The sequence below is a fragment of the Callorhinus ursinus genome, unplaced genomic scaffold (assembly GCF_003265705.2).
Source record: "Callorhinus ursinus isolate GAN/ISIS: 27379988/994484 unplaced genomic scaffold, GSC_fseal_2.0 scaffold18, whole genome shotgun sequence".
NCBI classification, from domain to species: domain Eukaryota; kingdom Metazoa; phylum Chordata; class Mammalia; order Carnivora; family Otariidae; genus Callorhinus; species Callorhinus ursinus.
The window spans coordinates 28341848-28369679 of record NW_027397080.1 but is presented as its reverse complement, the minus strand read 5'-3'; the positions used below and the strand labels follow the sequence as shown (position 1 = coordinate 28369679).

The 27832-nt window shown below is 56.7% G+C and overlaps 1 protein-coding gene across 2 annotated transcripts; it reads left to right on the top strand.

Moving 5' to 3' along the window:
* Positions 1-464: 464 nt before the first annotated feature.
* DRAXIN (dorsal inhibitory axon guidance protein) lies at positions 465-27704 on the top strand. Of its 2 annotated transcripts, none has more exons than XM_073903345.1 (7): positions 465-567; positions 12344-12813; positions 15223-15413; positions 16997-17108; positions 17494-17583; positions 19171-19260; positions 23149-27704. In XM_073903345.1, exons 2-7 carry the CDS (start codon positions 12354-12356, stop codon positions 23259-23261), a joined length of 1056 nt encoding a protein of 351 aa, XP_073759446.1. In that variant the 5' UTR covers positions 465-567; positions 12344-12353; the 3' UTR covers positions 23262-27704. The 2 variants fall into 2 exon arrangements, with proteins under 2 accessions (XP_073759446.1, XP_073759445.1); XM_073903344.1 differs by lacking the exon at positions 465-567 and adding an exon at positions 5610-5692.
* The last annotated feature ends 128 nt before the right edge of the window (positions 27705-27832 follow it).

Genomic DNA, 27832 nt, shown 5'->3' with positions numbered 1-27832 from the left:
GGACCCCCTGCCGCGACCTTTTGTCGCCCACTCCCGGCGGGGCCGCTCCAGATGCGCCACCGCTGCCCGCGCCCCGCCCGTCCCACGCGCTCCGGGCAGCGCCGAGGCGGCTCTTACGCACCGGGAGGAGTGGGCCCGCCTCGCCCGGTGCCCGCACGGCCGCCCGGCTGCGCCCGCCTTTGTCTGCCTCCTTTGTCTGCCCCGCGCCCTCGCGGCGGAGGCGGCTAGGCCTCTGGGGAGCGGGCCCGGAACGCCGAGCGCAGCTGGCGAGGGCGCGCTGGCCGGGAGCGCGCGGGGGCCCCGGCCCGGCCCGGGGCTGCCCCTCAGCAGGGGGCTAGCCGAGCCCGCTCCGGCCTCCCCTCCCCCGCCCCTCCCCGCGCGCCCGCCCCCTTCCCGCGCGCCCGCCCCCTCCCCTTCCCTCCAGCCCCACTGAGCCTGGGCACATCCTCCTGCCGCCCGCGCACCTCTCTGCGCCGTCCCCGCTTCGCGGCTCGGCCCTCCGCTGCGCTCGGCTCCCGCAGGCTCTCGGCCCCGCGCCCCTCGGCCCCCGCCCCGCTGGCCGGACAGGTAAGGCATGGCCTTGGCCCGCCCCTGGCCCCGCCCTCCCGCCTCACCTGGTAGCGGCCCCGGACAAAGGTGGGCTACCTGGAGCGCTTAGGGGCGGGGCGCGCGGGGAACTGTGGCCGGAGGTGAGGATCCCGCTTTCTTCCCTGCCCGCCCCGCCCTCGGAGCCGTCGGTCTGTGTGTCCGCCGCCTCCGCTCCTCGCGGCGTCTCCAGGCTCTGCTCCCGGTCCCCGCGTCCACCCACCTTCCGCCGGACGCTCACTTTTCTACGCTCTGACACTCTGCTTCGCGCGCGCCCTCGCCGCCCTCTCTGGGTCGCGGCTGTCGCCCCCTCTCCTCCTCGCCTTCTCCCTCTGGGACCGCGTCTCTCTTTGTCTCTCTGTCTCTGAGTCTCTGGGTGGTCTCCAAGGCGGGGGAGTGGACTGGGGAGTCGGCCACCGCTCGAAGAAGCTTCGAAGACTTCCTGAGCCCCGAGCAGAGCTGGCAGGCGTGTCCTCCTGCCCCTTTCGAGGCTGCCTGGGGGGCTAAAGTATGTCGGGGGCAGAAGGTTCAGGGTGCGCCCCCACCGGCACTGCCGGTGGCCCCGCGTCCGGGCCAGTTCCGCGCCTTTGCAAACCCCGACGGCCCCGGCTCAGGTCCTCTTCCTCCCCACTGGCTTTTCTCCATTCGCGCACCCGGGTCTCAGCCGCCTGCGAGAGCCAGGAGCCGTTTGAGACGTGAGGGCTCTTGGGTTTCCTTCTCGCTTTCTTCCACTGGGTGTTCCCTCCGGCCTTCGCCTCCATCTGGTCTCCTGCCCTGCGCACTCCTCCACTCTGCGCTCCTCCCAGCCTGTGGCACGCCGAAGTGTCCCGGTGTGGGTTCAGCACCATCCCTCTGGGATCCGGCACACAGAGGCCCTGGGAGTGATCGTGGACAAAGGAACGCATGTCTCTGAGCCTCAGTGTCCCCTTCAGAAAACGGGGATAATAGCACCTACCTACAGGGACGTGTGTTGGAACGGTGGGGAAAAAAAAAAAAAAAAAAAAGATTGGATGCCAGCACAGTACACGCTTGGGGGTCATGGGGGAGGCTTCAGTCCCTGGCTGGGGTGGGGTTGGGGGCGCCACAGCAAGGGGGATATGGATCACCAATTCGAGCCTTAGAGACACTGCAGAGAAACGGGACTGTGGCCCCCTCCCACATGGGGGTCACAGTTGCAGCCCCCCCCCCATTACAGGGTTCCCGCTCTCATAGGCACTGTCCTCTCTTCTCCATCCTCCTCTCTGCTTGTCTTCAAATCAGTTTAAAAATCAGAGTGAAAAGGGTCTCTGCTTCCAAAATGAGATGAGTGTCACTGTGTCAGTGTTGCCAACAGCTGGTCATTCATCATGAGGCCTCCATGTGACTCATTCCCAATTCTGAACCTCTGTCTTGCCCCGATTTCTTTTTTAATGGCACTAGCTCACAAGCCATTTCCTTTCCTCGGGGGGGCATTGTCTTGCTGTATCCTGGACCTGCTGTATAATTGCCCAGAGCCTCTGACCACCATAGCATCTCTGTCCTCATAGCAGGTGACACACACACACACACACACACACACACCCCACACACACAACACACACACGCCAGGAGTCCAGCAGTGACAGGGGCCAAGTGGCTTAATGAGGGCCACTTCAGCAGAGGGAAACCTCCCAGCTGGCAAGTTCTAGGCTCTCCTGGCTAAGTTCTGGTTTTTAGCCCGAGCCAGGGCTGGCAACCTGAGCCTTTCTCTTTAAAGAAGACGCAGGCACTCTCCCTCCCCCACTCCCCCTGCTTGTGTTCCTGCTCTCACTATCTTTCTCTCTCTGTCAAATAAATAAATAAAATCTAAAAAAAAAAAAAAAAAGACGGAGGCACACCCCATCCAGCCTTCTGCTCATGATCCTGCCTGGCAGACAGGCCCAGCTTTGGCAACCCAGGGCCCTCTGCCATCTCTGCCTCCTCCAGCCATAGCCATCCTCAGGAAAGCCAGCTCAGCAACCCCTGCGACCCCTCAGAAATCGGCTCAGAGCCTCCTTGACCCTCACCCACCTTCTCTGCCTTCCTCCTCACCACTCAATCCACCCCCTCTCCCCAGCCCTAAATCCTGCAAATGGCTCCCTGTTGCCACTCAATTAACAACCTGCCTCCCACAGTACTCTCGTTTGCATCTTGGGTTTCAGCCACCACCGAGGGCTGAGCATCTCCATGCTGGCTTCCTCTGAGCTTTTGCCAGGGCTCTTCCCTCCATCTGAAATGTCTCCCCTGTCCTGCGTTCAGTCCAAGCCTGCCCTCCTTGCAGGCCAAGGTCAGCTGTCCCCTCTTGTGGGAAGCCCTCCTACTCCCCCGTGCCTCCCTTTCTCTCGTGGTCTGCCCTTTCCTGGGCAGGGCTGGGCCTTGTTCCATTTGTGATCCCAGTACACACAGTAGGTGCTCTGTGCACACATGTTCTGTCCAATGGAACCATTGGTCAAGGGGTTAGGAGTGAACTGAAAATTGCAAGCCACAGGTTATCCAGGGTTGGCCCTGGAGCAAAGGACCATAGATGGGAAGGTTGGAGGGGGAGCAAGCCACCTGGAAAATCCCCGTGGTACTAGGGGCTCTTCATCCTTCTGGAAGATGAGGATGATTTCCGTGCCTGGTTATAGACAGGGAAGTGATTGCCCAAGTCCGGCAGAATGGGTTTGAATCCCCACCGAAGGCTTCCTAGCTAGGTGACCTGGAGGGAGTTCCTTCATTGGTCTCAGCCAGGAATGTAGGGGAGCGGAGATTTGCGTCCTGGCCTCCCCTGATTCTGCAGCCTGGGGAGAAAAGGAGCTCCCTCCAGAGAGGGGTCCTGGGCATGTTCCCAAGGGCAGGTGTCATATGAGCATCCCTATTCTGGCCCTTTCGGATGACACCAGCCTCTCTTGCTGCTCCAGCCCCTCTGCCTGTCTTCTGCTGCTTTTCCTCTTGAGGGGGCCCGTTGGCCACCAGAGCACAGGCCCTCCCCAGGAAGGACATGGGAGGGTGGCTGAACCCTTGCCACTAGAGGCCCTTGCCCCTCACCACCACCAGGTCCCAGCTTTGGCAGCTCTTCGTACCACAACGCCATGGTCTGGCATTGACCGTCTGGAATATGTCACTGGATGGGTGTGGGGGTACGAGGGGTAAGGCCCCTGCTAGAATCCAGAGCAGGTGAGATGAAGTCATTGTAGAAACTACAAGTTTTTTGAGGCTCTCTCTGTGCCAGGCTTTGGGTTACGGGCCCCCACATGAGCCGTCCTTCAAGGTCTCTGTGTCATTCTCTGGGTTACAGCCCCCCACATGAGCTGTCCTTGAGAGTCACAGCACCCACACTGGTATGGGTCACCGAGGGTAGCATGAGGAGTGGCCAGAGACCCTGCCTTTGGAGTCAGTAACCATGGGTTCAAGTCCCAGCTCTACCACTTTCTCTACTGTGTGACCTTGGGCAAGTCCCTCAAAGCTTTGTCCTGATGTTGAGTCCTGTTTGCCCACTTCAAGGGGCTGAATTAGATAATGCGCATAAAGCTCTGGGCCCCATTAGTAAATGGCCAATAAATGGTACTCAAACAACACATTCCTCTTTCAGATGTGGGACTGAAACCCAGAGTGGTTGATTAACTTGCCCAGGGTCACCCAGCTAAGAAGTGCTGGAGCCAGGATCCATCCCCAGGCCTGCCTGACACCAGGTGTCTTTCCACTCCACACTGGCGTCTGCCAGAGCCAACAGCAAGCATTTTGTCACTTGATGATTAAGTGGTGGGTCTGACCAAACAGCAAAGTGGTGTTAAATTGTCTGGGCACCAAGATAATGAAGTTTGGGGAAGAGGGGGGCCAGAGGATTGCTTGGGGGGGGTGGCTACCTACAATGTAGCAGGAGACAGGACTCTGGCTCAGGAGGTGGGCGTGGGACACTGGGAGAGAGAAGCACAAAGCTGGGAGCCTCTGGGTGAGGGGGTGGAGGCTCTGAGGAGCCCCCCAACTCAACACCCCTGCGTAGGTTTTTTGAGGTGTAAGGCCTTGGGGGGTTGCTAATTCCCAAGGCTCCTGTTGGAAACAATGTAAGCAGATGGGGCCGCCCCTGTGGGGAAGCCAAACCTCATTTACCAAGACAATGGTCCTCTCCAGGCAGGCCTGGGCCTGTCCTACCCCACCCCACGGAAACCATCGATCACCCCACTGAGGACTGAGGACATGACCACCTGCGCTTGCCCCCCTACACACACAGGCACAGATGCACAAATGCTTCCAGGACCAACCCCTCTCCCTGCCTCCCCTTGCCACCCACTCTCTCTCCCTTCCCCATAATAAGGAGGGCTTATGCTTATTTTGCCCTTACTGATGACTGCTCACTTTATATACCTTTACCTCTCCTCCTCCTCACAAGGCCTGGCATTTTCCAGGAGAAGAAAGTGAGGCTCAGAGAGGTTCAGTGACTCGCCCAAGGTCACACAGCTCTTCCTGCTTGGCTCCATGGGGCCCTCCCCTGGCGCAGCTTCATGGATTTGTGCCGCCATCTGTGTTCGAATCATTGCTAGTTATGGTTGTGCCTTGATCTTTCATTAGACCCGCGGCCTCTCTACCTGGTCCGAGTGGGGACACTGGGAGAGCAGGGCACTGTGTCTTTGCCCACAGATTAGAATCTCCCTCCAGCAAAGGATATGTTTTCCCCATGTTCTGGGAACTTCCAAGGCCGGATCTGGGTCTCTCCTAGCAGACTGGGAAATCCCTAAGGGCAGCTTGGGACTGGGGCTGAGAGCTCCTTGTGGGCAGAGCGGTGTCTTTCTTATCCACCTAGGAGTCCTCCCTAGATGCTAGTGTCCCAAGGCAAGACCTGATCTAGATCTCCCCTATCATACCGGGAGCTCTCTAGGGCCAGGGCTAGTGTCCCCGCTCGCACTGGCAATTTCCGGAGCAGAACCAGGTCTCCTCCTTCAGACTGGAGGAGGCTGATGTGACATCCAGGTACTGCACCCAGAGGGGCTCAGCAAGTGGTGACCACCTGGTGTCACTCTCCCCTGCAGCCTCCATTGCAGAGAAGCGCCCAGTGCTCAACACCTGGTGCTGCACGGGTCAAGATGCGGAGTCCTCTGCGTGAGGCCAGGTTGGCTCAAAGGCCTATGGAAGGGTAGGTAGGGCTCTGGCTCTTCTGAGGCCCCTTCCTACTGGCCAGGGAGAGGGGTAGGGACTAGCTCAAGACTGTCAAGGCCCCAGAATGTCAGTGAGCACCCCCCAGGGCAGCACCCCACTAGTGGGCACCTCTTTGCTGCCTTCCACCCCATATACACTACCTGGGTTCCATGCATGCTGGGATCCTGCTTCCTCCCCAGATACAGAGCCCACAGAAATAGTGATCTCCTAAATAATCCTACCTCATGACAGGCTGATAGTCCCATTTCACAGATAGGGACATTAGGACTCATGAGGAGGTCTGCTGGTGGGAGCAGCTAGAGGGACGAAGTCTAGTCCGAAAATGCCTTGGGAAGAGCCCAGCCCATGAATTTAGGAGCCGCCTGTCCCTCCCCTCCTCTCATCTAGGCTGTAACAGTTTTGACTGAACAAGCAAAATTACCCATTTTCCAGCCCGGGGCGGGGGGGGTCAGCTCCCTCTAAAGAAGACAGGAATCTGCTCCCAGGAGCTCTAAGAGCCCCCAACCGGAGCTCCAGCTCGGGCAGCCCCACAGTTCTAAGAGCAGAAGGAGGGCCTGGGGATGGCCCCCTCCATTCTCCACGTCCAGCCCTTCCAGGAAGCAGCCAACTTGGTGAAGACGAGGCGCCAGAGGGAGGAGTCAGACAGATGGGTTCCAAGTTAGGACATTCCTAAAATCTCCATGGACATATGGGAACGTAAAACCAGAGATGATTATTGCATTGAACAAAATCCATCCTAAGCACTACTGAGCCAGGGTTCCAGGTGTATAGTCGCTGCCAGGGCTCCCAGGCTGGAGGTGTCGAGGGGCTGGGAGTTGGGGGGAGCTCTTTATTTTGTTTAAAGATTTTATTTATTTATTTGACAGAGAGAGAGAGAGAGAGAGCATAAGGAGGGAGAGGGGGAGAGGGGAGAGGGAGAGGCAGGCTCCCCACCAAGCAGGAAGCCTGACTTGAGACTCAATCCCAGGACCCTGGGCCCATGACCTGAGCTGAAGGCAGACGCTTCACCGATGGAGCCACCCAGGTGCCCCGTGCTTTATCTTTAGCATGCACCAATACGGCCTCTGAATTCATGCTGCCTCAGGAGATGCTCCTAGCCCCTGGGGACTTACTCCAGATCCTGGAGGATATTACCTGTCACCCCTCCCCACAGGGGGCTGTCAGTTAGACAGGCAGACAGATGGAGACAGCTTGTCACTGTGAGTCATAAATTCCCAGGCTCCCCAGCACGGGCACGGCACACAAGGCTGAGGCCACCCAACCTGTTGATCCAGTGGTCTTCTTCCCCTATTCCCCTCACCCCAACTTTTTCGAGCAATGCAAATCATTTCCCATGGAATCTTATTCATAATCCCAACACATCAAACTGAGAAAGGCAGTGTTTTACGAACAGAACACCCCACCACCCCCACCACGAGTCTCTTCCCGGAATCAAAATTTTCCCGTCTCATGCAGACACAACTTCAAGCTCTCCTAAGCAGTCAGCCTCCTGCGTAGACATGCCAGGTGACCACCCTTATGCCCCCAATTTACAATCCTGCCTGAAAGCGAATCAGTGAGAAAAAAGAACTCGTCCTTGGGGGTATGAAGGCATGCAGTGGTTGTGGGTTGCTCTTGTTCCAAGGAGGCTGGGCCTCTAACTGGCTTTGGTCAGTCACGTCCAGAAAATCCTGGAGTGGGTACATAAGTAGGTGCAAATGGGCACAGTTCTTTGAAACTGCTCACCTTGCATCCCTGGGACGCTCTTCGGTGACCCAGGAGAACCCGAGTTGTGATGGCACACTCATGTTCAAATTTGAGCAGAGAATGCCTCTGAGAGTCTGCTGTTTTTGCTACAGCTTTCAGAATAGTTTAAAATATATTTTTTAAAATGTGACATTAGAGTCAAACATCTAAAGGACCCCTGAAACATCTCTATCAAATGTGGTGGCTCCGACGTGTCATTTTCCCATGTGAGGAGGAGACCCAGAGTCGGGGAGAGGGCTTCATGGGCCAAGTTCTCCCAGTGGGTGGTTGTCTGGCTCACAGCCCGGACTGAGCTCCATAATCCTCGGCTCCATCAGAGCATCACTGATATTCCTGGCCCAGATCCCCATCGGATGCCCCTCAGCCTGCCCTACTCCCACCCCCACCCACCTCCCCCCTGCTTCCCGCCCCCAACCCACCATCCCCCAACCCACCATGCAGCGGATGAGCTGATCAACAAAGCAGGAATGTGAGCCCTACAGCTGTCCTGGGATGCCCAGGGGCAGCCCAGCTCCACAGTTTGTCTGCCAGGCAGGTGGGGCAGGAGTCCCCCCAGTCTCCTGGCCCCCACATGCCCGTCTGTTGGTGGCGGAGGGGTCAGGAATCAAAGCCTACTCCAGGCTCAATTAATTGCCTTCATTTGCACATGCAGCCTTTGGATGGCAACAGTTCACAGGTCAGCTGTCCCCACCGTGTAGGGACAGCTTAAGGACATGAGGTCAGCTCTTTCCCCTCTGTCCCCAGCTGCCAGTGTCTGGTCCCTCTCTTGGGCCCTGACTGCACTCACAGCAATAACAGATTATGAGGGGGAGGCAGGGGACCCCTGATGAAGCTCAGTGCACGGGCAGGGTGTGCAAGGACTGTCCTGTGTGCGCGGCGTGAGTCGCATCATCTTGGATGTGTGGCTTACCCCGCCCCCTGCCCAGAGTCTCAGCTTCCTCGTTGTAAAAATGTGGAAAATGGCACGCTGTGCAGGGTAGCCAAGAGGACTCTGTAAGAAGTGGGTGAAATCAGCATGTGAGAGCCTGGGCCCCACATTTCCCCAGGAAACAGCGGATCCGATGATTACGTTTGCTTTTGTTTTGTTTTGCTTTTAGTAAGTCACTTAGATCTCAGTTATGAGAGGGCCGAGGGCCGTCTCTGGGCTGTGGATGGGTCCTGATGTCCCTCGACAGCTCTCCTCCAGACTGCTGGGGACGGGGTCAGACCCAGCCCCGGAAGAGCAGACTTGATGAGGAAGCCACAGGCAGAACCGTCCAGGGCTGACGGGGCTGGGGGGAGGTAGGCACCTGCTGCCCCTTTCTGCCTGGATGCTTGGCGCTTTGTGATGCAGCCTCCAACCGGCTTCCAGAGTGACAGAAATGGATTGGAGCCCTTCATCGCCGTGGATCCCTGGCACCACTTCTGTCGCATCCCATGATTCCTGAGTGGCGCTTTGCCAGGCTGGCATCTTGGCTGCTGGACTGTGCCAAGATCTGCGTACAAATCCTTTGGGCTTGGAGAGAGGGCTCCATGTAGTCATCAGGGCAGAGGGGTGCCAGGATCCTCAGCCCTCACTCCAGCACTAGCTCTCTCTCTCAAACACACACACACACACACACACACACACACACACACACACACATCCTGAGAATTTGTGATCTTCTGCTCGGCTGTCAGTTTGTGCTCAACCTACTTCCATCCCGATCCATAGTTAGTGCCTATTATTTGCAGGGTCCTATAGATGGGATAGGAACAGAGGAAAGAGTGGAATGGAGACCTGTAGGATCTTTCTGTCCAGTCAGAATCTTTAAAAAAAAAAAAAAAAAAAGGCTGATTGCCGCAGCACGAGACAGCACGGGAGGTCTTCAAGAGCTGGACAAGGCTGTGTGGGAGCACTCATAACTGGGGGACGGACGAGGCTTCCTGGAGGAGAGGACATTTGGGATGGGCCCCAGAGGATGGGCAGGATTTGGACAGAGGGAGATGGGGGTGGAGAGGTGAGGTTGTTCCAGGTGGAGGGAACAGCCCAAGTGAGAATAGAGACAGGAAAGAAGGGGTGTGTTTGGGGCCCAGGGAATAGTCTCTGGTTGGCTGTGAAGGGGAGGGGGTAGAAGCCGAGGCTTCAAAGCCAGGTCGGGGCCACATTATACAAGGTCTTGTGTGCCAAGGTAAGGAGTCCATGGTCAAATGGGAAGGCAAAAGGGAGCCAAGGACAGTTTTCAGCAGGCGAGGGTTAGGCTCAGAGAAATCTCTCAGGAGTATGGGCTGGTCTGGGGCAGGATGGTGCGGAGAAGGTCTGGGCAGAGGAACGGCTCCCCCGGGGTGCATCAGCAATACACACCCAAATCCCCCTCTTGCTGGCCCCCGGCTGGCTCCGTGCATGAGTTTTGGGGTACAAAGGGAGGGAGGGAGCAAAGATGGCCCTGAAATTAGTTGGGGTACATTAAACAGACCCACAGCCATTGGAAGAGTCTTGGCAACAGGACTTCAGTGAAACAGAGAGAGAGAGACAGAGAGAGAGAGAGAGAGAGAGAGAGAGAGAGATGGCTACGGATGGGCTCGTGATGCCAGAGGGTGTGGGGACAGGCTTCCTCTCTGGGCTCTGCAGAGGAGGGGCCATCCGCTGAGACAGCGCCCCAGGGGCGGGTCAGCGAGCTCAGACCTTGGCTCTGGGAGTCACTGAGTAGCTTCATGTCAAGCACAGGCCCGTGGCTCAGCCCACCCCTCCTTCTCTGCAAGCTTCGCTGGGCTCTTCCTGCGCTTCTGGAGTGACCTGCCTCACCGACTCCCACCGCAGGAGGGGGGATTCCAAAGCTTCCCTCCCAGGAGGGCGCTCTGTGGGTTTCTCCTCCGGGGCTATTGTCCCTGCGAGACAGAAGGGCTGGGCCGGGCGGGGAACAGCATCCCACACAGCCTCAAAGCCTTTCTCAGCCACACAGAGAGCGAAGTCTGGCCAACGCCAGCCTGGAGAGCAGCCTGCATCTGCCTCAGGCCTGGAAACGGGGTTTGAGGGGTTCCTGGGAGCAGAACAATACTTGACTGACAGGCCTTTAGAATGGGCCCCTCCTCCCGCCCAGCTGCTCAGGAGCTCCGGAGCGTGGGCCTGGCTGCCTGAGCTGGGCCTCCAGAGCCCTCATTATGGAAAGGCTGGAGGTGAGGCCGAGGGGGCAGAATCCTCTTGTGGCCCATGAGGCGGCCGGGAGAGCGGGCCGGGGCTGCAGGGTGTATAGTCTTAGGAACGGAAGACTGTGTGATGAGACTGGAGTTGTCACCCCAAGCCATCCCACGGTCCCACACAGCTCCTGAGGCTCTCCCGGGACGTGCGTGCAGCTCCCGAGGTGGGAGGGGATATAGGGCAGCCTCTTTCTTTCAGTCCATGGTTCCAGGAAGATCAGAGCTGAGGGCAGTGGTGGGGACAGGGCCTGGGCCTCCAGAGGCCCAGCACACTCCGGGCTGGGATGAAGGGAGAGCAGGGTAAAGGATGGTGGGGACCAGGCAAGGTGGGAGGAACTAACCCCCCCCTCCGGCCCCTCACCCCCTCAGAGCGGGTCAGCCCGGCTGGGGCCCGGCCTCCCTGTCCTACCTACCCTCCCTGCCCGTGCCCATTCCCAGGGCCTCGCTGGGAGTTGGCTAACGATGAACCTGGTGGGGGTGCAGGGGGGAGCGGTGAGGTGGGAGAGAGTTGCAGGAACTGAGAGGGTTGGAGGGAGAGATGCTGGGAATTATCACAGGCCCACCAACCTTTCCTCAGCCCTGGGCGATCCCACGCCTGCAAATCACAAGGAAATTGTTGTGTAAGCATCTCTGCCTGCCTAATGGGATACGTAGGAGGCCCGGGGAGGCCATAAAAATTCAATCAGCCTGGCCAGCCTGGTGCCAAACGTGTCCGGACGCCGTGAGACTGGTACAGAGGTGGGGGCCGTGGGGGAGGGCCGCAGGGGAGGGCCGCAGGGGAGGTCTCCAGACTTCAGCAGACACCCCACCGCACCCCAGCCACAGGGCTCATGAGCCTTAGCTCCGAGGTCCTCTGGGACATCCGGGGGTCACTCCCTCATCCCACAGGAGGAGGCCCCACTTCTGGTGGAGAATGGGGGGTGATCCTGAGGGTAAGTCAGGGTCAGCTCACCCCACCCAGCAGGCGGCAGGGCCAAGCTTCCAGAGTTCCTCAGCCCTAGCAGGGACAGCGCTGGGTCAGAACCGGCCGGGCCCTTGGAGGGAAAGAAAGGAGCAAGGACGTGACTGCGCCGTCTTGGGGCAGCCGTGAGCAAGGTTCAGAGCACAGACATGCAATGCCAAGGACGCCAATTAACTTCTGCTGCAGAAAATGCTAGGAGCCACTCAGACGCTTGTCGAAAGGACAAAGTGATATCAATTCCCACGAAGCACTAAAGCTGAGTCCTGCCTAGGGCACATGCTCAGAGAGGCTGTTCTGTTCCTTTGAATTTACGCTTTGAGTCAAGCCTCGGGGATGACAGGCCTATTTCTGAGCTTGGAAGGACTCAGCTCATTTTGGGGGACTTGGCAAAAGGCAGAGGTGAGTGTGGAGAGAGGGATTCTAGACTCATCTGGAAGCTGGATGTTGCTTAAACTATTTAAACCAGGGCTTCCTGGCCTTGGCACTGTGGTCTCTCTGGGCCGGCAAGTCTCCATGGTTGGGTCATCCTGTGAGCTGTGGGGCATCCAGCAGCATCCCTGGCCCCAGCCCCTGGAATAGCGGCCCCACCCGGCTGTGACAACTAAAAATGTCTCCGGGCATTGCCAAATGTCCGCTGGGGGCAAAGTCGTCCTCCATCCCTGTTGAGAGACACCGGGCTCTAATAATGTGGGCCAGGGGACTTGGAAGTGAAGCAGAAGAGGAGGGCTACTAAGCTGTCTACTCGTGGTGTTGCTTTTCTTCCAGACCAGAGCTCATGGCTGGGCCCAGCACCCACATTGTCCCTATGCTGTTCCTCACCCTCCTGGTGCTCCTGGAGCTGAGCCTGGCAGGCTCCCTGGGACCTGGAACCCCTGCTCAGAACCTTCCTGAGAATCACATCGACCTCCAGGACCCAGCACTGTGGATGCCTCCAGCCAGCCACCACCGCCGGCGGGGCCTGGGCAAGAAGGAGCGGGGCCCAGGCATGCCCGGCCGGGCCCAGGACGGAACTGTGGTCTCCACCACCAGGCAGGCCTCCAGGCTGCCAGGGGCAGGGGAGCTGCTGCCTGGGCAGAGTCCTGCAGGCCTGGTGCAGGACAAGGAGCTGCTCCTGGGGCTGGCACTGCCCTACCCTGAGAAGGAGAACCGGTCTCCTGCGTCAGAGAGGGTCAAGAAACGCAGCAGGGAGCACAAGAGGCGCAGAGAGAGGTTGAAGCTGCACAGAGGTGGCGGAGGTCTGCGGGGGCTGGGGTCCTGCCCTGGAAGGGAGGGGTGGGGGGGATGGGGGAAGGTCATACCCAAATGGCCAAGGGGGCTCTCCGAGCAGGAGGGGGAGGCCGTGAGTGAAGTGTCAATGATGTGAGGACCCTGGGAAGATATCCAGAGGCCCCAAAGAGGGCAGGCAGTGAGCCCCCAGAGGAGGGGAGGGGTCTCTCAAAAGTCAAAGTGATCTGGGAAGGGGAGGGAGCTGGGAGAGGCCTGGTGGTGGAATGGGGGAAGAGAGGGATACATAGCTCTTGAAGCTCCATCTTAACAATGAACGATCCTCCTAAGTCAGGAAGTTCTACCTTGTGTCTGACCTAAATCCACCCCACTATGAGCCCCGACCTGAGAGATGCACTAGTCCGGTGCCCTCCAAGCACATCACTTAATCAACTCTGAAGCCCAGAGCGGGGACCAGGCACTTAGAAACCTGACGCTGGGTCTGCCCAAGTTCGGGTTGTGACCCTGCGACTTACTGGCCATGTGCCCTGGGCAGGTCACCTTTCTGTGCCTCAGTTTCTCCCTCTGCAAAATGAGGATAATGGCCCCAGCTACCCTCAGGGTCGATTCATAGATGACTTAGATGTTCAGAGTGGCACCTGGCAAGCATCAGGGGCAATGAGCAGTAGCTAATTCTCAACTCGCTCTCGACGTGGAATCACCGGCCTCCGACCCCGACACAGATGACCCAGGGAGAGATGCGATGTCCTTATCCCTCCTGCCTCTGCCCTGTGTGTCTCTTGGGGTGCTCCCCTGCAGCCCTGCTCACCTTCTTTTAAGTTTCCCCCACATCCCCAAATCCCTGTGAGGGCCCCACTGCCCCCTGGCCCCAGCTGCCCCCTCCCTTTGCCCACTGAGTCCTTGAACAAACAGCAGCTCCATCCAGGCGGCTCCTCCTGTCTCACCAGGCCCCAAGGCCCCCAGGCAACCTCGGCTTCCAAGTCTCTTCAAGTGACCAGACAGCCTCCTGGACAGACCAAGTTCCACAAATGTGGGGCAAGTGTTCTGTAGGAGGAGAGTGATGGAGACTCGGCCCCCACTTCACCTGCATCAGCTGGGGCTTGCTTCCCTGCCAGGCCTACTGAAACCCCCCCCAAGTGGACAGAACACGGTTGAGAGACCCCAGCTTCGACGTAGCCTCCCACCCCTGGAGGTCACGTTTCAGGTTGGGGACGGCACCCTGGCATCCTCGGAGCATGAACTCATCCCTGGCTCAGCTCCAGGCCCAAGCTCCGTCAGGCCAAGGGGGCCCTCCTAAGGGAGTCGATGTGTTGGGTGCATGGAAGAGGGGACAGTGGAAGTCTAGAGGCCAGGTCCAGCCCTGCTAACCTGCTGTGGCGCTCCAGTTGACTGGGCCCCAGTTTCCTTGTCTATAAAAGGAATGGAGTGGATTCAGTGGTCCCTAAGTCCCCTTTCTACTCTCTGGGGTTCGCTTCTGGAGGGCAAAGTGGCCCCAAAGGACCCAACCAACCTTAAAGTCAGATCTTGCCTGAGAAAAAGAGGTAAGGATGAGCCTGCCCCCCCCCAGCTTCTCTCAAATTCCCTTTGTTCTTGATCACCCCCAACCCTGCACACTCTTTCCCCATCACACGCAGCCTACCCCAATGCCCATGGGTCTTGGAAGGTGGCATCAGTGGTTAAAAAGCATTGGCTTTGTGCTCAGATGGACCTGAGTTTGAATCCAGACTCTGCTGTCCTCTGGCTGTGTGTCCTGAGGCAAGCTGCTTAACCTCTCTGTGCTTTAGATTCCTCCCCTGTAGGTGAAACTGAAGAAGCACCCATCTCCTAAGAGTTCCTACGATGGTTAGATGAAATAATGCTTGTAAGGCAGGACCCAGCATACACCAGGGGCCTGGCACACAGCAGGTGCTTAATAAACAGGGGTGATGGTTATCACCACATAGGAAGCACTCGTTTACACGTGATAAGCGGCGGCTCTTACCTTCTCAAAGTCTCCTCCCCCACTGCAATGCCTCTTAGCCTCCTCACGTGACTCCCCTCCTCAAACTTCACCTCCTCCAGGAAGCCTTCTGTGGTTAATCCCACTAGTTCCCCTTTGTTGCACTTGCACCCCTGGCTGCACCCACCAACCCAGACTTGAACTTGCTGGAATGTTGCTTTAGAGAGAGACTCCTTGGGCTGTCTCCCCAACAACACCACAAGTTCATTCAAGACATTCCCTCCCTCCTCTTTCCCTGCCACCCCAGTCCCTCATTTCCACCTCCCCAGGAAGGGGGACAGCAGGAATGTTGGCTGAGCCGATGGCTTATCACATGGTCCCTGCCACCTCCCCGCTTGCAGTTGGAAATGTGAGTTTCGCTGTGGGCTGCTACAGGGCGGTGAGCAGATAAAGCCCCTGTGTTTCCCCCTCCGTGTCTCAGGCCGAGCCGTGGTCCGAGGTCCTAGCTCCCTGATGAAGAAAGCAGAACCCTCCGAAGACCAGGCACTGGATGCCATGATGGAGGAGTCCTCCACCAGCCTGGCCCCCACCATACTCTACCTAACCACCTTTGAGGCAGCACCTGCCACAGAAGAGTCCTTGATCCTGCCCGTCACATCCCTGTGGCCCCAGGTAAGGGGTCCCAGAACAGCCTCAGAGTATATTCAGGGAGACTGAGGCCCGGAGATGGGAGGGAGTTGGTGGAGGCCACTGAACCAGGGCTCCTGATGCCCGTCCAGCTCAGCTATGGTCCAGCATTCCCTCTGTCCTGAAAGTACTGTTGCTGTCCGGGAGAGCGTGGTCCTGGGGGCTCACTCCAGGGACGGGCAAGGAAGCAAGCACCAGCTCATCATGCTGGCTCTGCATGGAAAAGAGCGGGGACCTCGGGGGAAAATTTGATACATACCCAAAAGGCCAGAGAGTTTTTAAAACCATGTCCCCGGGGCACCTGGGTGGCTCAGTCGGTGAAGCATCTGCCTTCGGCTCAGGTCCTGATCCCGGGGTCCTGGGATGGAGCCCCACGTCGGGCTCCCTGCTCAGCAGGAAGTCTGCTTCTCCCTCTCCCTCTGCCCCTCCCCCCCCCGGTCCTGTTCACGCTCAGTCTCTCTGTCTCTCAAATGAATAAATAAAAAATCAACAAGAGGTGCATCCTTCTTGGACCCCTTTCGTGGCTTTGGATTTTTTCTTTTTTCTTTTTTTATTTATTTATTTGACAGAGAGAGACACAGCGAGAGAGGGAACACAAGCAGGGGGAGTGGGAGAGGGAGAAGCAGGCTTCCCGCGGAGCAGGGAGCCCGATGCGGGGCTCGATCCCAGGACCCTGGGACCATGACCTGAGCCGAAGGCAGACGCTTAACGACTGAGCCACCCAGGCACCCCTTTGAATTTTTTTCCAAATAAAATTATTTAAGATGATCAGAAAAAAAAAAAAAAGATGATCAGTAAAGTATATGTATAGAAGAAATAAAACTTTTTAAGCAGTAGATCGTTCTTATTCCCTTTTGGGTCTCATACCCCCTTGAGGTTCTTTTATTTTAAGATTTTATTTTTAAGTAATCTCTATACTCAATGTGGGGCTTGAACTCACAACCCCGAGATCAAGAGTCACATGCTCCACCAACTGAGCCAGCCAGGCACCCCACCCCCTCGAGAGTCTGATAAAAGCTAGGGACCATCTCCAAGGAATACATGGCAATCCACACTGTTGAAGGCCCCCGGAAGCCCGTTGGTTGAGAACCCCGCCCTAGAAGATGCCTTTATTGCCCGTGTCCTACCGTGTGCTGATCCAGCCCTGAGACCGCTGGCCAGGGCTGTGAGCCCAGCTGAGCTGTGGTCTCATGGGCCACAGAGAGCTGATAACTTGTGCGGAGGAGAGAAGGGGTAGGGAAGTGAATGGCTTGGCTTCATCCAGCTCCCCTCAACAACACAGGTGTAGAAACCTTGAGCAGGTGCAACTGCTTTCCCAGACCCTCCCCCAGGGGCCCAAGGGATAACTCACCCGCCTGCATCCATACCATCCCACAGGATGGTGGCTCCTGGAGCTCGAGCCTCAGGCAGCTGTTCCTTGTCCCTGGGGCTGGGATTTCAGGCTGCCCAGCAGGGGACAAGCTGGCCTCTGAGGAGTCCCTCCTTTGCCCTTTGGCCCCGGGGTCCCACATTTCCGCTCCCACCTGTTGGGAGCTCCAACTTCACTCTTTTCCATGCCCCTTCTGCAGGCTCAGCCCAGGCCTGATGGGGAGGTGATGCCCACACTGGACATGGCCTTGTTCGACTGGACTGATTATGAAGACTTAAAACCTGAAGTCTGGCCCTCTGCTAAGAAGAAAGGTATGTCCACCTCCCCAGCCACCCCATGCGTGGGCTCCCTCCTCCGCCCACTGTCTATTGGGGTGGAGGCCCCACTGACCTACAGATGTCCAGAGTGGAAGGGCATGGAGTCTAAACTGGGACTAACTCCCAAAATGCAAATGCTGTTATCAAGTGCTGATCGCAGGCCAAATGTTTTCCTCTACCAACTCATTTTCCCCTGAAAAACGAGCGGTTGGGTCTACCCTGCTATCGATCCCATTTTAGAGAGGAGAAGACTAAGGCAGAGAGAGAGGTAGAGAGTCTTATCCACGCAACACAGAGCAAGTGGCGGTATGAGCCCCTGTGCTCAGTCTCGCTGCTCTGCTGGGTGTCAGCTTCTGACGACACATCTTCTTGTCCCCAGAGAAACACCGGGGTAAACTCTCCAGCGATGGTGACGAAACATCACCAGCTGAAGGGGAGCCATGCAACCATCACCAAGACTGCCTGCCAGGTACCCAAGCAGCACCCACGTTCAGAGCAGGAGGCTGGGTGCCAGGGGAGCCCGTGCAGGAGTGGGGCTGTCGCCAGGCCCACGAGCAGGGCCTGTGGGTCCTCGGCCCTTTAGGGAGGACGAATGATAACAATCAGCGCTACCGCTCCACTGAGAGTTGCTGTCGTCCTGTATTAAACCCTCACAGCAACCCCGAGAAAGGGCCTCTCTCATCCCCAGTGTTCAGGCAAGGAAATCGAACCTCAGAGAGACTGAGTGTCTCGGCTGAGGCCACACAGCGAGGAGGTAGCTCATACCTGGCTCGGTGTGGTTCTTCACCCCTGCCCCATGCTGTCTCAAGTCAGGATGAGCCCTCTCTCGACTTCTTCCTCCTAACGCCTGCTCGGGCTTAATTCTGTCCTCGTCCCCTTATGACACTGCCGGGCTTTGTTGGGGTGGGGGGTGGGGGGATGCCGTCATGACACCCTCCCTGTACAGCAGCTGCGCCCATTACAGTCTACACACAAGGGGCCTGACGTTGGGACTGCTGGCCCTTGGCCCTTGTTGGGTCGGTTCGGGCCCCCGGGGAAGCGGATGCCGAGGTGGGGTTCCAAGTGCAGGAGGTTTATTCTGGGGGAAGAGGGAAGGCCTGTGAATGGCAAAAGGGGGGAGGAAGCAGGAATGGATCCAGAAACCTGTGATGCAGTCTCAGCAGCCCGATGGGGAGCTCCAGAGCAAGACTGCCTGCTGACGGAGGCCACGTTGGGCAGGACCGGCCAGGCCCTGGTCCCCCTGCTGGGGGGTCGGGCTGCTGGGGAACCAGTGTGACATCGGCCCGGAGGCTCCTGAAGGTGCTAACACTGGAGGCCGCCAGCTCACTGCTGTCCTCACCTCCGGACAGCACGGGGGTGGGGGGGGGGGGGACCCAGGCGGCCCACTTCCACAGTGCCATGCTTGTTAATTCAGCGGCCAGAATATTCCACAAAATAGCAACCAAAGCAGCAATTCGGCGCTGTTTAAGGCAGACCACCAGCTCCCGGACAGGCTGCTGCCTCTCCAAACCATTGTTTTCACCCTGAGCAGAAAGAAAAGGCTTGAGTTTGGGCCAACTGGGCAGCCGCCCTAGGAGCTGACTGGGTCTGTGGGGGGCGAACCGCTGCCTCAGGCCTCCTTGGGGCCTCCCTGGGGCCCTCCCGCTGCTCCCCGAGGGGCTTCAGTTTCCCCATCTGTCAAAGAAGACGTTGGCGGCAATGATCCTCGAGGCCCCTCCCAGCTCCAAGCTGATTTCACACCCCCCCCAGCTGCTCCGCCCCCTCTCCCTGGGAGGCCATCCCACACTGCCTTCGCTCCGCCCATGATCTATCAGTTGCCCATCTGGGGCAGCTGGGGTCTCTGCCACCGGCCCCCCGGGGGCCCTGGCCATGCTATCCTTCGGTGGTCCCGGTAGGGAGCCTTGTGCATCAGATGGCGCACCCTGCCAGGGCACGGCCCTGCCATGGAAATGATGGATCTCGCGTCCAGCGGGGCCGTGTGCACGTCGGCCGGAGGAGGGGGGGGATGGTGAGGGTCCAGGCAGCTCCGCTGACCGTGGCCTCGCTGTGTGGGCAGGCACCTGCTGTGACCTGCGAGAGCATCTCTGCACGCCCCACAACCGCGGCTTCAACAACAAATGCTTTGATGACTGCATGTGTATGGAAGGTGAGCCCCACTCTCTCGGGGAGGGGGGGGTGCCCCTGTGTTCCCAGGGCCACTAAACCCCTTCTTCTCCAAGCTGGTTCTGCGCGGAATGGGGGCCAAGGCTTCCCTGCGGAGGGCGCAGGGCGGGCCCAGGGGCCTGTGGCAGAGGAGAGGGCAGCGGGATCCCTCAGGAGCTGAAGACGTGAGCAAGAACAGCTTTGCTCCGTGCCTTCCCAGTCTGTGAACTCATGCAGTCTTGATTCCTGGCATCGTTTCTCAGATTTGCTTTTCTCGCCTCTTGAAATACAAGCTGGCATGATCTCCTAGGATCTGGGGGTGGGAGAAGGGAGGAGAGGCGCACATCTCTTTATATAAGATCAAATCTGAGAAGGCTGGTACACCAGAATTCTACCCCAGGGGAGGCATTCCAAGTGTGAGAATGAGGGGTTGGGGGGTGGATTTCCCAGCCCTGTCCCAGGGGGGATGCACTTGGCCAGCTATGTCCTTAGCTCTTCTGAGCTCCCACCTGCAGCGGGCGTGCCCTCCTGCCCAGGTGTGCCCCCACAGGCGTGCCAGGCTCTGTGCTGAGCACTTCACTCCCATTACGATCATCCTCACAACCATCCCACGAAAGGAGCTCTGACCGTCCCCATTTCACACCTGAGCGAACTGAGGCACAGAGAGATTAAGCGACTTGCCCATACTCACACAGCTAGAAAAGTGGGGGGATACTTTTAATTTTACATTCTGAAAAACTTCAAATACTCATGTTTGCAATAATGAACCCCCATTTCCCATCACTCAGCTTCAATACTTACCAGCTCACTGCCAGTCTGCGCTGTCTCTCCCCCACTCAGTTCCCCATTCCAGTATGATTTTGAAGCAACTCTGGGGAGTTTACAGATCGTTCATCTGTGAATATTTCAGTATATATCTCTCTTTTTATAAAAAAAAAAGATTTTATTTATTTGACAGAGAGAGAGACATCAACAGAGGGAACACAAGCAGGGGGAGTGGGAGAGGGAGAAGCAGGCTTCCTGCCGAGCAGGGAGCCCGACGCGGGGCTTGATCCCAGGACCCTGCGATCATGACCTGAGCCAAAGGCAGACGCTTAACGACTGAGCCACCCAGGCGCCCCTCAGTATATATCTCTAAAAGATAAGTATTCTGAAAAATAAAATACCGGGGCACCTGGGTGGCTCAGTCGGTTGAGCATCTGACTCTTGGTTTTGGCTCAGGTCATGATCTCAGGGTTGTGGGATTGAGGCCCTTGTTGGACTCTGTACTGAGTGTGGAGTCCGCTTGGGATTCTCTCTCTCTCCCTCTCTCTCTGCCCCTCACCCCTTGCTCGCACACACACATTCTCTCTCTAAGGAAAACAAAACAAACAAACAAACATGAACAATAATTACTCAGTATCATTCCGTAGCTAATTGGTTGTTCATATGCCCTGACTTGGAGAATTTGATCTTGGTCCTTCTATTAACCATCCTTAGATACGAGCCCTATTTTTGCTCATATGAGCCTCAAAAATTATCTGCTGTGCAAGCAATAAAGCTACTTGGGTCTAGTCAATCAAGAAATATGTATTGAGTGCTCACGATGTGTCCAGTACCATTCTGGAGACTTGAGATTAGATTCAGCCGCAAAGAGAACAGGCAAACCGCCCCTCTGGATTCCATTCTAGTGAGATGTGCAGATAGTAAGCGAATCCAGAGACGACATGTCTTTAGAAAGAAATAAGGGCTGTAACAAAAATCAGGGTGGTGTGATGAGGAGTCAGAGTTGTTTTAGAAAGGACAGACAGGAGGGAACAGCAGAACCAGCCAGGTGAGGATGGGGTACGGGGAGGGAGAGCTCCAGGCATGAAGCAGGGCAGAAGCCAGGACCTCAGGCAGGAACAGGGCTGGCGTGTTTGAGTGGGCCTGGCACACAGTGGCCAACAGAGAAGGTGGCCCCAGGGCCAGGTGGGAGAACCCGGTGGGGAGGATCACACGGGATCTTTTGATTTATAATTGGAAGTCACAGGCAGGTTTTAAGCTGGAGAATGACATGGTCTGGCTGCAGGACTCTGAGGGGCAGGAGTGGAGACAGAGAGGTGAGGGGACGGAGGCAGGCAGGGGTGGGAGGGGCAGGCGATGCTGGGAAACTATCTTCTGTTACCTGTGTGCAGGGTTGGGGACCCATTTCACAGAGCAGGAGACTGAGGCATGGAGCGGGCCAGAGGGCACTCTAGTCCACGGAGTCCAGAACAGTGCTGAGGCCCAATCACAGTCCTTGGCCTCCAGGTCCAACCCGGGCACCCAGGCGAGGGGGATGTGGCCCTACTGAGTCCAGGAAGCCTTCCTTCTTTCCTCCCCTGGACCTTGGGTGGGAGGCGGCAGCTTTGCAGGCATCCAAAAGATATATCTGCATCCAAAGCCCTGTCTGCTCATTTCCTCTGATCCCTCTGGCACTGGTCAATCCTGGAGGAAACTCTTGCTTCCTCCCTGGAGACTCAGGCTCCAGAAAAAAAAAAAGAAGAATGGAAATGACAGCTCAGGCAGCTCATTAAAGCTGGTCCAGGAGGAGGTTGTCACCAAGATGCCACACCAGAGGGATCTAGGTGATGTCGGGAACCCTCATGAGGAACAAGAGTCCTGAGGACTTCTGGGGGCCCAGGGCTGAAGTCCAGCAGTCAAGGCCAGCCTGATTGTGGAGGGTTCCGGAAGGGCTTCTGTGGAAACCAAGCACTCCTGCTCATGAATCCCCTGCCCCGTTCCAAGTGCCACTTGTGTGACCTCATGTCTAGATGCCCAGTGACCCAGGTGTAAATTCTAGGCCCCTAAGCACAAACTTCACAGCAGTTCCTTTATTCTCTTGGTAGTGACGTAAGTGAATCTTCAAGTGTCAATGTCCTCTCTCCCTGGGGTCAACTCCTAACCTGAAGTGTAGGGATTGCTCAGGCCACCCTCACATCCCTTGCCCCCACCACCAAGAGGAGGTGGCCTTCTGAGGCCTTGAATAAAAATTATGTCTACCCATGTATCTCAGGGGATGCCTGTGGTCATGACAGAGAGAGCTTCAGCTCTGAAACCCTCCTACTGCTGGGCCAAAAGGCCCTGAGGCAGAACATGGCTGGGGCCACAAAGGAGCCAGTGATGCAAAGAGCTTGGGGGGGGGGGAGTTTGGCTGCAAGAACAGCAAGTGCAAAGGCCCTGAGGCAGAACACGGCGGGCTATTGAGGAAAAGCAAGAAGACTGAGTGTGGCTGAGCTCATGAAGAGGGGAGTGGGAAGTGAAGAGGGCAGACAGGAGGCAGGTCCAGGTCCCGGGGGGTCTTGTAAGCCAGAGTAGGAAGTTTGGATTTCCTTTTGAGTGCAAGGGGGGGCCACGGGAGGTTTTATAGGGGAGAGCAGACTCTGCATTCCCTTACAAATTTTTTTAATAGACCACTTTTTTTTTTTTTAGCAGTTTTGGGTTTACAGAAAAGTGGCACAGAAAACACGGTTTTCATATACCCTCTCCCCCTGCACAGTCCCCCTGTTATTACTTGCATTAGTGTGGTTCTGCTATTAGAGTGGAGGAACCAACCTTGATAAAGTCCATAATCTGCATTCGCATTCACTATCCGCATCGTACATCCCATGGGTTTTGATAAATGCATCGTAATGGGTACCCACCATTACAGTATCACACAGACTAGTTTGGGGGGCCTTAAATAGACCCCGTGCCCCATCTGTCCATCCTTCCCTTCTCCCCCAATGATCGCCTTTTTAAAGCCCATTCAGGCTGTCCTGGGAGAGTGGGTGGGTTGTAGGGCAGCGTAGGGTGGTGGTGAGAGGGTGCAGGGAGTCCCAGAGGGCGCAAGGAAGGAAGGGGAGGGCCCTGGCGGTGGGCGCCCCTGACCCCCTGGCCTCTCTTCGCTCAGGGCTGCGCTGCTACGCCAAATTCCACCGGAACCGCAGGGTCACGCGGAGGAAGGGCCGCTGCGTGGAGCCGGAGACGGCCAACGGCGACCAGGGATCCTTCATCAACGTCTAGCGGCTCTGCCGGAGGCGCCTCCCCACCGGCCTGGGGACCGGCGCCCGCGCCGAGGTTTGGAGAAGCCGGGCGATTTATTTAGAACTAGCAGTGGGAGTTCAGATGGGGGACCCGATGACCGAGGCTGCAGGCTCGAGCCCGGGACCCTCAGCCCCGGGAGAGGAGCCCTGGCCCAGGAGCCGAGCTGCAGCACACCTGCGCCCACCTCCCCGCCCCCGGAGGCCCCGCAAGGCCTGCGCCTCCTGGTGGCCTGATGCTCCGCGCTGGCAATGTCGAGAGTGCCCTCTACTGCCCAACCTCAGCACTGCAACCGCTTCAAGTCACACAACGAAGAGGTTTCTGAGCGCGTCAAGAAAGGGAAAGAAACAGAGAGACAGAGCACCCCAGGAGATGAGTGCGGAACACCTGTATGTACCAGGCACTGTGCTAAACGCGTGCCGTACGTTATCTCATTTAGTTACCACAGTGACCTTTCAAAGGAGGCATTATCACCGTTTTACCGGTGAGGAAACCGAGGCAGTTAGTTAGGACTTGTCCAGGGTCCCAGATCAGTGCTCCTCAAACCTTAACCTGTGTAAGAATCCCTGGGATCTGGGTAGCATGCGGAGTCTGGTTGGGTCGATTCTGCATTTTTAACAAGCTCTCGGGGGCATGCTGCTGCTGCTGGCGGGAACCCCTCTGAGAGCACCCAGGTTCCTAGGGAGTAAATGCCCGAGCCGGAATCTGCACCAGGGCCAAGCCTGTCGGGTTCCTGGGCCCGCATCCTTGCTTCTCCACGACCACGGACTTATTCCAAGTTCTCCATGGCTTTCAGTGAGAAAGAAGCCCTCCCAGGGAGTTCCTTTCACGGTGGTGAGGTCTGCAGTAACAGGCTGTTCTCTTCCTTCCCTGAACAAAGGTGTAGCATCTTTAAAAACAAAGCATTGCATTAAGCCCCTGCTTGCTGGTAAGGCATGATTTGGGAAGATTGGCCGCTGCCCTCTGGGAGCTGGTAATCTGAGATAGGATGTGTTTGGGGAAAACGATAGTGCTGTTCCTTCTATTTCCGTGGCTCTGCTCACCCAGTCCCAGGACATGCACTTTGACGTTGCTCTTATAGCTTCTTTAGTTTCACAGTAGTTCATGCCCTTTGAGAATCGAATGCCGACATGGGCTCAAAATAATGCACGCATCATGCATGTGCACCCACTTTGCATACTGCCTTAGGGGCTTTCAGGCCTCCCACAGACCATCTCTAGACCCCACCCCCACCCCACACTTCTGCAGCAGAGCCTACTGAGGCATGGGGGCACCTCTGAGGTCAAGGTGTTCTCTGAAACCACCCCCCACAAGCTAGACCCACGATGCCCACCCAGAACATCTACCCCAACGCAGATCTGGCTCTAGGGGCCACCCCAGGAGAGCCACTTAAACCCCCCACCCCCACACCTGGCACCTCACTGCTGGTCAGCCCTCTGGTCCAGGGCAAACCAGGTTGCAAATGACAAAAGCCCTCCCCATCCAAATTCCTCGTTGGCCTGGACACCTGCCAGAGGAACCACACCCTCGATGCCAGCGCTGTTTACTCCATGGGAAAATCAGTCAGGGTCAGGGGTCTGGCACCAAGCAAAGCAGACGGATTGAGGAGAGACCAAATACCCTTGCTCATGTCTCCCTATTCAAGTTCTACGGGCAAAGGAATCTTAGGGGTGGGGGTGGGGCAGAGGAACTAAAAGAGATCAAAGACGGCGATTTGGGGATCAAACCTACCAGCAGTTTTGTCTAAGACTACACCAGACAATACCCATGCTGTGTGAGCTTCACTGGGGGGGCTGATTTGAGAATGTGATAGAACCCTAAGGGGGGGGTGGGCTGCAGGCAGGAAACACAGCATCGCTTATGGCTGGCATCGCATATGTCTGGGGGCTAACAGTTCAGATGGCCCTGGGACATCAACAAAGGAAAGCACAGAAGGTCAGGACAAAGCTGAAAGGCCCCACGGAACCATCCCCATCTAGCAGGGGAGTTCTGCGATTGGACCTTCAGGCCCTAGCTCTTTGCCCTAGTTACCTTCATTTCGTGGTTGCAAAGGCAGGTGGGTAAAAACCTCCTAACCCCAGAGTTAGAGATCCCAGAGCCCTCCTCAGTGTTTAACAAACCTCTCCGCCCAGAAGTTCTTCCTTAGGTCTATCTCAGATTTCTTTGGCTAGTACAGAAGTCAATTCCCCCTAATCCAGGATTCAGCCAACTTTTACCATAAAGGGCAAGTAAATATTTTAGGCTGTGTTCCCATAAAACTACTCATGGAAGCTGAGATGTGAATTTCATATCACGTTCACATGTTACAAACTACTATCCTTCGTTTGGTTTTCTAAAACCCATTTATAAATGTAAAAACCTTTCTTAACTTGCAGATTACCCCAAAACAGGCTGCGGGTTGGATTCGGCCCACAGGCTATCATTTGGCAGATTCGTGCTCCAGTCCACTGGTCTCAAACTTGGCTGCCCGTTAGAATAATTTAGGGAACTTTCAAAGGTACGGATGATGCCCAGGCCCACCTGCAGAGGTGCTGGTTTCATTGGTCTGGGTTGTGTCTGGGCTTCGTGTGTGTTCAAGGCTCCCCCAGGCAACCCTAATGTACAGCTGGGCATGAACTCTGCCCTCGTCCTCCCGACTAGGGGAATGCTGCTGGTGACAAACGGCCTGCTCCACCTCTCACCACCGTGGTGACCTTAGGAAAGTTACTTGTGCCTTGATTTCTTCATCTGTAAAATGGGAATAATGACTGGCCTGTCATAGGGATGTTGTGAGAAGTAAACGTAAAATCCTTATAGCGTGTTTAGAACAGTGCCAAGCACATAATAAGCTCCCAGTGTTGGCTAATTTGTTTTCCAGGGTAATTTTGGTAGGTAGTCTGTTCTTTGACAATGATCTGTCAAAATCACCACTCAGGCTCCTTCCCCTGCAACACTGGGGCCAGGAGATGCTCCTGTAGGAAAGAGAAGGTGGCGTTCTGCGGTCAAAGAAGTTTGGAGAACTGTTCTGGACTCAGCCCGAGGCAGCAGGTACAGATCCTGGGTGCGGAGGCAGAGTGGGAGGAGGTGTAAGTGGTACTGGTCTGGGGTGGGGTTCATGAGTTTCAAAAAAATACAACCAGAGGGCGAGCTGAGCAGGAGGCCAAGTGGAAACCAGTAGATGCTGGGCGGGTGGCCCGTGCCCTCCTGCATTCCTTCTGTGGAGTCTTACACCATTCCCCAGCGGTGCGCACGGTTCCCACGGGACTCCTTTCTGGGATTCATCTGGCCATGAGAAGAGCAGCCCCCAAGCCTGCTGGGAATGGGCTGAGGGGCATAGAGTATGAGGGACAAGCCTCATGGAAAAGTGACAGCTTCGTTTGCCCCTTGAGGGGTGACTGAACCACAAGTCAAATCCCAAGGCCACGACCCCTTCCACCGCAGAGATGGATCCTCACTTGAAGCCATATTCAACACACCGAATAAAATCTAGTGCTAAAGGGTGGGCACAGCCTTGAATGGGATTCGCTTTGCAGCAGGAAAGTCAGTGAACTGACATGTAACCTGCAAGGAATGTGTTTATAAGACAACAGAAGAGCAAGGAAAGTGGGTGCCGGGAGGGACACTGAGAGGAGCCGGAAAAGCAAACCATTTAGGATTTCAAGGGGCTGGCGCCATCACCTCCACGATCACCTTTCCTCTTCTGGGAGACAGGAGTGCATGTGTGCGTGTGTGTGTATGTGTGTCAGGGAGGGGGGCGGCAGGAATTGGTTTGCAGAACCACAGACCTTCATTGCAGGGAGTGTTTTCTGAATTCTAAGTCAGGACGGGTAGTTTGATACAGGATCCTCAGCCTCTTCTGGGTGCAAGAGGCTTCCTAGTCCCTCCTTACAGTGTGGTCCCGGACCAGCAGCAGGGAGGGCATCACGTGGGAGCTCGGCAGAAGCACGGGGGTCCCGGGCCCCATCCCCAACCTGCTGAACCACAATCTCGGGCGGTGGGCCTCAGCCATCTGGGTTTTACCAAGTCCCCAGGTCATTCTTGGGCACGATCAAGTTTGAGACACCCAGGTCTACGATCCATAAGGGGAAACAGAAAAGTTGGATGGTCAGGGACTTTTGGATGATTCAGGGCATTTACCTTCAGGTGTGAGTTGGCAAATCGGAGATCCGGTTTGCCTGGTTAATAACCAGCAGTGACAAACTCCCAGGCTCTGAGCCCCTACCTCCTGGGCTGGGAGTGGTCTATTTTCAGAGGAAATCAAGTGGAGCACCTGGGGTGCCCCCCTACCCCCGCAGTCGCGGTCATTGGGTTTTCTGACTCTTGGGAACTTCCCTGGGGTGCTGTGGTTCCTCTTTAAAGTGTGGGGGCGGCAGGGGGAGGGGGGGTGCTATGCCCTTGTAGTCCTGTGATGGCGTGTTGCATGCGCTCTCTTGAGCTATAAATAAAGAGCCAGTGGTTAATTAGCTGCCTTCTCGTCTCTCTCTGCCTCTCCTGGAGACGATCTGTGTGTGCAGGCAGGGAGCATGCTCAGAGCGTTTGGAGGGGACCCTAAGCTGAGTATTTCCTCTGTCACA